We start from the raw sequence: 9,703 nt of genomic DNA, 5'->3' as shown, positions 1-9,703 counted from the left end.
GCACATAACAACAACATACGACATCTGATATCTTAACTGCTGCTTCCATTGGTGTTGATTGTAGAAAAAGTAAGATGAAGTCTTTGACAACTTCAATCTTTTCTCCATTTACTGTGTTGTTGTTACTGGTCCAGTTGTGAGGATTTTTGCTTTCTTTATATTGAGCTGTAATCCATACTGCAGACTGCAGTCTTCAATCTTCATGAGTGCTTCAAGTCATTCTCACTTTCAGCAAGCAAAGCTGTGTCATCAGCATATCACAGATTGTTAGTGAGTCTCCCTCCAATCCTGATGCTATGGGCTTCTTCATATACTCCAGCTTCTCAGATTATTTGCTCAGCACAAAGATTGAGTAAATATGGCGAAAGGATAAACCTTCATGCGCCCCCTTCTTGATTTTAAACCATGCAGTGTCCCCTTGTTCTTTTCTAACCACAGTCTCCTGGCCTCTGTACAGGACCCTCATGAGTACAATTAAGTGTTTAATTTTTTTCTCAGTTCTTTCAGCTTGAGAAATGGTGAGCATGTTCTTCCCTTTTGGTTTTCTAACTCCAGGTCTTTGCACATTCATTATAGTAATTGGCTTTGTCTTTTCGAGCTGCTCTTGGAAATCTGTTCAGCTCTTTTATCTTGTCATTTCTCATGTAGGTGGCCGTGGAAGTAAGGTGCATGGAACCCTAATGTGGAAACTGGCCAGTTCTGTCATTCTGCTAGATTTGAAATGAGCTGCCTTTCAAAGCCATAAGGGGGAGAATGGCACTACCATCAAGACAGAGAAGAGCCCAGATGGAGCAAATCCTTGGACCCAAGATCCCTGTGTTGAGATGATGGCATAGAGACAGCAGCAGCAGAGGCAGAAAAACTGAGGAACCAGCATGAGACAGACAGCAGCCTTGCTCTCGGCAACTGGCCTGTCAGGCAGGTGCGTCTATACAAGGCCCCTTCCTCTCATCCTTTCTCCTTTCCCACGCGCTCTCAGGTATAAAGCCCCGAGACCCCTTGGTCCCTTTGTCTTTTGCCTGCATCTGGGATCATGGGTATATAGGAGGCTTCCTGCATCAACTCACCCTGGGCTGAGGTTCTGAGGGAGAATAACCACAGAATGAATCTTGCCTGATTTGTCTTTGTCCTAGCCATTACGTAAGTCGGTAAGGCTTGTGAAATGCCGCTGGAGAAATGTCAATCATTACTGAGAGCTACGGTCTCACGTGAGGCCGTTCTTCATCTCAGCTCACCCCACCAGGGAAAAAGCAATGTCTTCACACAACAAATAACGGAAATCAACTTAACCGCCCTCGGTGGCACAACGGTTAGCTGTTCCACTACTAGCTGAAGGGCTGGCAGTTCGCACCGAACCAGAGATGCCCGAGAAGACAGAGCTGGTGCCTACTTCTGAAAGGTCAGCCTTGAGAACCCTCTGGACTAGTTCTACTCTGCCCGCATGGGACTTGGGATCCACTCAATGGCAACCAACAAGACAGGAGCTTAATGTAAAAAGAGGGTATTTCCAAAACACCCAAAATTCCCAACTTAAAAAATCCAGATCACTTAAATGGGAAAAGGGAACTTTAACGGTCAGCACTAAGTCAGGTGAAACCAAGTCCAAGGAGTCACTGGGCCCTCTTATCACAGGATTTCAGAGCTCACCCAGGTTCCAGGGAAATGGCTGCTGAGTCATAAGCCCCGACTGTCAACAGGGAAATTTGCTTGTAAAATAAACAACATTCATTCCTTGATCCCAGAGACCCACACATGGCAGGCATAAAACACAGAACACTAAGACAATCACCAAAAATATGTAACTGATGAGTAAGCTTTTTTTTTAAAAAGTACATTTATAATACAAGAAAACATGCAATGCGGATGCAGCAGTGGCTCAAATGACTCATAAGGAAGCATCTCTCATCTTCAGAAGCTCCCTCAATACAATGCGTCAGAATCATGTTTACTGAAGGAGCATGAGCAGTGGCACACACGTGGGTGGATGATGTAGGCCGAACATGTTGGGACACCAGCCTCACAGACAGGACATTGTAAACTTGGACAATATTCTCCATAGGATACACTCCAATGCCTTGGACTGACAGCTCTGAGGGAGAGGATGCAGGCTGCCATGCTGTCCTTGGGAGATGTGACACGTCACAAAACCCAGGAACCCTAATCTGTCAGGTTCTCATGATCTTTTCTATCCCAGCAATTGGGGACACGATGACCACTGTACTCGGTGGCTTCAAGGGGCATTTCTGAAAGGAGCAGGCCGACACTGTCGCATACAAATCAAAATGTTCTTCCAGAATTTTCTGTTACCCAGCAAGCCCCTCCACGAGGGAGTCCACCAGAGCCTGGCCATTACCAAAAGAATAACTGTCAGAGGCAGTGGCATGATGTCTAGGAATGTGTAAGATTCTGAGCAAAAGCAAAGAAACTTAGGAGAATGCCAAATCAGGAAGACTCAAAGTTTTCATGCATTCCAAGGTTACTTTGAGAGTATGGAGGAAAGAGGAAAATGTAAGATATTGGAGTAATATAAAGGGGTGAGAATGTGTGAGGTCCTTGATAAGGTGGTGTGTGCTCTGCCTGTGCCTGGAAGACTGAGATATGGTCCCCATGTAGGTCTGGGGTGCAGAGAGAGGATCTGTCTGTCTACACTTTTTACAGTGCAGCTGAGTAACAATCTCAGAAAATCCAATCCACTCCCCCATTTTCCACACACGCCTGAGGTATGGAAAAACAGAACTGAAGAAATGGCTGAGAGGCTGAAATAGAAGGCTTAAGACAGCCCGGTACTATTTCCGGGGGCCCCAGATACAATGGAGAGCAGTCGATGTTTTCCCACCTTATGAGAAGGTCTCCCAAGAACACGGAACAGGAAGGAACTTGGATATGTCCTGGGGTCAGGACTCTGGAGGCCTCATTCTGAGCTGTATGAACTGACAAGTAGGGATCAGACAGAATCAAGCCCAGAAGGAGAAATTTCCAAGGCAAGAGGACCCTTAGAAATAGCTCCCCCTGTCCCTCTCAAAACCAAGCCACCAAAGGCCTCCCAGGGATCAGACACTGTAGTCACAACAAACACTTGGCCTTTGTCTCTGCTTGAGCTGGACCTCCCTACAGAACCAGAAGACTACTATGTCCCAAGAGTGCTAAGTGGTGGCGGTGGGGGACAGTGGGGAAGAAAACTTTGTAGACAGCTCACATGAAATCAACTTTCATTTCTCCATGTGGGGAAGAGTCCCTCAAAGAATATTTCATGGTGTGGCTCCCTCTCTACCATCTGAGCTGCTACCTGTGCTCCCATCATCATGCATCCCCACTGTGTGATGCTGAAAGCAACTGGGACTTTTGTGGCAGGTTCTGGAGAGCCTGAGGACAGAGGCTCACCTGGGGGCACAATCCGGTGCCTCCTGAGGCATGATGGATCTCATGACTACACGGGGAGGCCAAGGCTGCAGGATCTGGTTGGAGAACGCAAACAGCTGCTCTTGGGAGGGTAAGCGCACCGCCTGAGGGCATGGGGTCTCTGTGCGGGGACCCCCTCCTGGGCCTTGCTCTGTGCGTTTCTTCATTTGTACCCTTTCTGGTTATAATAAATTGGTAGGATGTACTCTCGTGAATTCTGTGAGTTGTTCCAGGGAATTCCCGAACTCCAGGGCAATGAGAGCCAGCAGGGGCTGAAGCTGCCTGTGTCATAGCCTGATGGACGGTGTCCTTTTAACTTGTGTGCCCTGGGCTAGCCCCAGGTGTCTAGGGATGAGAGAGACAAGGGGTTGGTTAGTCCAAAGAAGAGGGAATTGTGGCCAATACCCCTTGATGTTGTCATGGGTGCTGGGGGTGAAAGTGCCACTTGAAGTGGCTGGTGACAAGGATGAAGATACGTGAAGGTTAGTACTAGCTCCATTTCCAGGTGGGAACTGGATGCATGTCGATCCTTTCCACACAGTTAACAATGAAGGTGGGATCTGCCCACCATGCCCCTTGCTTATGCAGTTGGCAACTCTGGTAGGATTTTCAAGAGCGACCTTCACTCATGAAGACAGAGGGTTTGGGAAGAGACTGGATGAATGAGGAGGGGATGAGAAACTTGTGGTTCATGGCTGGTTACTCCGGCTGTTGTTATCTGTATTGGCTACAAGGAAAGTGAGAGATGCTATGTGGAAACAGCGGGCAGTGAAACCGATTCCCTAGAGGACAGCGAGAGAGAAGCCACACCTAGAGGGCTTGGAGGAGCTCTGGTAGCATAGTGGCTAAGGCACTTGACTGCTAACCAGAAGGCTGCCGGTTCAAACCCACCAGCCACTCCTCGGAAGGAAGGTTGGGCATTCCTACTTCCGTAGTGATACTGCCTCGGAAACCCAAGGAGGGGTCGCTATGAGTCAGGGCCGACTCAACAGCAAATAACAACAACAACAACAGAGGGCTTGGGTGACAGGAGGCACACTAACCAAGCTGACTGAAGGGGGCCAGGGTTTCCCTAGTGGGACCCAGCCAAGGCCTTGAAGCCATAAACGTATCAATGGGTAAAATGGCGGTGGTGGTGGTGGGATGGTGAAAAGAATATGAAAACTGGAATGTTTCAGTCTATAGGAAGTGGTTGAGCTTATCTGCATGCTAAGTATTGGAATGGATACTTAGTATCTAGAATGTTCCATAGGAAAACGAATAGGCTTTGTTTAAAGGAACATGAGAAACTGGTTGTAATAAAGTGTCTAAGTCAGTCCCTCAGGCAAGACTAATTGTATGTTAAATGGAACATGGTAAGATATGGCAACCCCACAGGTTGTTCACTTCAATCCCAACAGCCCTGCACGGAGTGAAGGTTGTGGCTTACGCAGACAACCGTGGGAGTCCCAACATTTAAAGAAACAGTTACTATCAGATACTGGACTTTGACTAAGACTCTGAATGAAAGAGAAGAAAAATCCCTAAACCCAATCATTGGATGGGATGAATTCCAAGTTGCTGCCTTAGTAAAGGGATGTCTGTGCGGGGCCCAGCCAGCCAGAGATCCGGGGTTGCGCTAAAGCAGGTCCTGGCAGTTCCCATCAGAAGAAGTCCCTCCCAGGGCAAGAAGCGAATGGGAATTAGCAAGCAGGCATCATGGAAAGCTCGCAGGAGGTGACCACCCGGGTCTGTGAGTGCCAATCGTAGACGGGCGAGACAGGCTGAGTCTGAGGCATGAGGTCAGGAAGAACAGCTCCGTGTGCCAAGAGAACAGACCGACTACAGTGGCTAAGGGGCAGGCACAGGCTCTGGGAGGAGGGCCCTGCACAGAGTGGGTAAGTCAGATTGGTTCTGGCGGCCCAGGGAGGTATCACTGGCCTGGACTGAGCTTGCCTGCTGGGTGGTGCACGCAGGTGCTGAGTTCTGTGGAAAGACTGGAGCAGAAGGTGCCTTGGTTCCTCTGACCTGGGAACATGATTTTATCCGTAGAGCAATACTATGAGCGTGCAACTTACACTCTGCTTGTCTGAATTGGGGAATAAAGGCATAATGACGTCTTCCTGAGTGCTCATGCTCAAACTGAGGGGGCAAAAGGAAGGATGCTTACTGAATAGACCCCTCTTTTCCTGCTGGATTTGGGGAAGAGAGGGTGGAGGAAGATGTTACTATGACTACAGGTAGGCGTCACTTAACGCCCGTGATATGTGCTGTGGAATAGGGCATTAAGTGATTTGGACGTTGTGTGAATGTCACATACAACCTTATGAGAGCCTGCATCTGGTTGTCCTCGTCATTGCTGCTGCTGCTGCAGCAGCGGGGGCAGTGGAGTGACAGGAAGTGCCTTGCCCTGCCTGCTGTGGCGCTCACCTGAGCAGCAGCAGCAGCCCGGGCCCACAGCCCTCACCACAGCCACTGCAGGCCCACCAGACCAAGGCCGAGAGCCTGTGCCCAGGGCCATGGCCTCTGCCTCGCCTGCCTGTATCCCACCCGTGGTCCAGTGCTGCAAGAGTCTGGGTTTGGGGTCTTTAAGCCATTAGGGAGAAATAATAATAACGAAAAAAAAAATAGAGCGCTGCCTTCCCTCTGCAAAGCAAAGAAACAAAAATACCTTATGGGACCATGGATGCGTATGCAGTCAGAAGCTGTCTGATGGATGTTAAGCAATGCCTACCTGGTATTATGTGTGATTCTTAAGCTGTAAGTGTGACTATGAGGACCTCAAGGAAGGGTCACAGCAGGAGAGAGGGTCTCTTGGCCAACTCTATCAGATGTGCCTGACCTTGGAGACTGGCAAGCAGAGGAAGCCTGCAGTAGGCATTAGGGTCCTCAGCCTGGAAGGAGTTTCTGCCGGACCAAGGAAGGATGGACTGAAGTAAGTGCTAATGACCGATGTGGACCGAGTCCGTGACTCTGCTGGCCAAATGTGCAGGGAGGAGGAAGGGGCCCTCCGGATGCTGATTGTATGAAAGGACCCACGACCAGAAGGCCAGAGGGTGGCTTGGGGAACAATGAGTTCCCTCAGATGGCCTTCTGCCCTTGGTTTTTGCAAAAACAACTTAGGGTATTTCCTTAATGTGACTGACTCCCCAGGGGAGCCCTGGTGGCACATTAAAGCGGTCAGCTGCAAACTGAAAGATTGGTGGTTTGAACCCACCAGTTGCTCTATGGAAGAAAGATGAGGCAGTCAGCTTCCGTAAAGACTGACAGCCTTGGAGACCCTGTGGTGCAGTTCCACTCTGTCCTCTAGGGGCGCTGTGAGTCAGAATGGACTCCACGGCAGTGGGTGTGGTTTGGGCTTTGGTTCTGTGAAGATTGACAGCCTTAGAGACCCTGTAGGAGCTCTGGTAGCACAGTGGCTAAAGCACTTGACTGCTAACCAGAAGGCTGGCGGTTCAAACCCACCAGCCACTCCTTGGAAGGAAGGTTGGGCAATCCTACTTCCGTAGTGATACTGCCTCGGAAACCCAAGGAGGGGTCGCTATGAGTTGGGGCTGACTCGACAGCACGTAACAACAACAACAACAGAGACCCTGTGGGCAGTTCCACTCTGTCCTCTAGGGGCGCTGTGAGTCAGAATCCACTCCACGGCAGTGAGTTTGGTTTGGGCTTTGCTTCTGTGAAGACTGACAGCCTTGGAGACCCTGTGGTGCAGTTCCACTCTGTCCTCTAGGGGCGCTGTGGGTCAGAGTGGATTCCACAGTAGTGGGTGTGGTTTGGGCTTTGCTTCTTTGAAGATTGACAGCCTTGGAGACCCTGTGGGCAGTTCCACTCTGTCCTCTGGGACGCTGTGAGTCAGAATAGACTCCACAGCAGTGGGTGTGGTTTGGGCTTTGATTCCTTAAAGAACGATAGCCTTGGAGACCCTGTGGGGCAGTTCTCCTCCGTCTTCTAGGGGCGCTGTGAGTTGGAATCAACTCAACGGCAATGGGTTTTGGTTTAAGGCACCAAGCAGACTATGGAGCCTTGCCCGGTAATGGACAAAGAGTACACTGGGTAACTGACAAGGCACATGCAGATTGGCTTATCAAAGCCCTGGAACATGGCGCCTCCATGGAGTTCCCTAGTTGGGTGAGCAAACTCTGCCCTTGGGAGGGCAAGCATGACTCTGAGTACATGGAAGCTCTGCAGGGCATCCCTCCTGGACCTTACTCTGGGTGTCAACTCATTTGTGTCCTTTTTTGTCATACTGAAGTTGTTACTGCAGGGATGGTCTCTCCCAGGAGCTCTGAGAGCCATTTCAGCGAATTATCAGATCCCAGGGGGCAGGGGGAGCCAGCCAGTCTGAGGAGCAGGAAGTGTGTGGACTCCCGAGTGTGTGGCTGACACCCTGAGGGGGTAGAGGAAAACCCCAGTGTTGGAGCCAGCTGGTCTGAAGTGGAGTCAGGTGGACTGCGGGCTTACAGCAAGTACCTCCTGGCTCAGCCTCTGGGGGGCTGCGTGAGCAGCTGGGAAGGGATGCTGAGACTTGCAAGCAGCGCAGCTGGTATGTGGAGTGGGACTGGTTACCTGCCACCCACCCTGGTGTCAGGGTGATCTCAGTTCCTCCGGAATGCCACACACAGGTGGCACAGTCAGGGTCTACCAGAGGCCCCCCCCCCCAACTGCTCACCAACTTACCTGAGTTTTTCGCCATTTTCCCCTTGTTCTCCACAGTCCAGGGCTCTGTCCCCGTCTTCAACATGGAGAGAAGACTCATCTCAGAAGAGAAGAGTCCTGTTTATCAGAAAAGGAAACATGAGGTGCTGGAGCTCTTCTAAGATATAAACTTACAATCTAAGTTTGTTCATCTTAGAGCATTGCAGATGTCTCCAGAAAAACATCCCCAAACTTACACACTGACGGCTTTTTTTAGGATGCTCAGGGCATGTGTTAAATAGGCAGATACCTAGCTCTCTTCCAGGGATCACCAATCAAAAGCCCAAGGGGAAAGTCAGAGACATATGTACAGTGAAATTTAGCCACACGGCTTTGTGCTTTGAGCTCTAGAACCAGCACGACTCTAGCGGGAAGTGGGAAGGTCATGGGAAGAGAGGGGAAGGCTGAAGACCAAATGCTCTGTGAGGGAGCTTTTCTCTTCTGAATCCAGCTCACTCCCTGCCTCAAGAACACAGGTTTCAAACTGCATCAGACATGGCAGGGCAGGGGCTCCAAGACACTCACAGGGAAAATGCCAAGATTCACAAGGGGAGACCCTGACTTCTGGAGGGAAGCTGTGCTCACCGAGCGAGACCAGGTTCCTGTAGTTCTCCAACATCACGTCCCAGTACAGAGCCCTCTGGGCAGGGGCCAGGCACGCCCACTCCTCCCTGGAGAACTCTACGGCCACATCCCTGAAGGTCAGTAGTCCCTGCAGTAGGAGACACATCTCACTAAGTGCACGAGGGAGAGCTCTTATTTTCGTGCAACGTGAGAGACAGGTACACGGACCGATGGGGTTGACGTGAGCATGCTGAGAGATCCATGTAAGATAATGGTGCAAGTTAGGCGCCCCAAATTCTGCTCCAGGAACAAAGGCCTGTCTGTCTACTTCTAATAATCAGTCAATGAAAACCCAGTGGGTCACAACAGGGGGAAGCCCCTCCCAGGATGCCCCAATCTGCCCACCCGCACTGCCCCATGGGGCCCATGCCCTGTCTCCCACCCAGGCTTGGTGGGAAGCCTTCCCAGGATGCCCCAATCTGCCCACCCTCACTGCCCCCACAGGGTCCATGCCCTGTCTCCCACCCAGGCCTGGTGGGGACCCTTCCCAGGACATCCCAAACAGAGCGTCTTCCCAGGTCCCATGTCCCTGAGTCATGGGGAGGTACTCTATGTGGAGAGGACAAGGGATGAGGGAAGCCCTGGGTGAGTGCAAGCGACCGTGTCAGGCAGGACCCAGCAGAGTTAGAGGACGGTATGTCAGGGAGGAGGGGACAGAGCCACCAACTGGGAACATGACAGTTACCTGGGACAGAGCCATTCTGGATGCCTCTTTCCTTCCTCTTCCTCCTCCTGGCTTCTTTCTCAGGCAAGATCAGTCACAAGAAGTTAATCCTGAGTGTGGACAGTGAGCTGTTATGGTTCCAATCAACACACCCCTATCCCGTGTCACAGGCCACACGTACAGGGAGGACCTCACTATGTTGACAGACGGCTCCTGCTGCCCGCCGCACCAGGAGGGACTCGGGGACGATACCCTCCTACACGGAGAGCACCAGGTAAGTGTACCGCCCCCCCCTCCTGGGGAAGCCCATCCTTGGCTACAGCAGGGGGATCTGGGCTG

At 51.0% G+C, this 9,703-nt stretch overlaps 1 protein-coding gene across 1 annotated transcript in view; it reads right to left on the bottom strand.

Moving 5' to 3' along the window:
* Positions 1-9,400, bottom strand: part of LOC103211287 (zinc finger protein 501-like) — a 15,488-nt gene extending 6,088 nt beyond the window's left edge. The window contains 2 exon segments of the mRNA XM_042783179.1: positions 8,662-8,788; positions 9,386-9,400. Coding sequence (XP_042639113.1) covers positions 8,662-8,788; positions 9,386-9,400 — 142 coding nt within the window.
* Positions 9,401-9,703: the final 303 nt, after the last annotated feature.

Source organism: Orycteropus afer, unplaced genomic scaffold (genome assembly GCF_000298275.1).
Source record: "Orycteropus afer afer isolate SDZICR_OR568_19922 unplaced genomic scaffold, OryAfe1.0 scaffold00718, whole genome shotgun sequence".
NCBI classification, from domain to species: Eukaryota; Metazoa; Chordata; class Mammalia; order Tubulidentata; family Orycteropodidae; genus Orycteropus; species Orycteropus afer.
The sequence above is the reverse complement of the archived record's forward strand: the minus strand, read 5'-3'. Positions and strand labels throughout refer to the sequence as shown.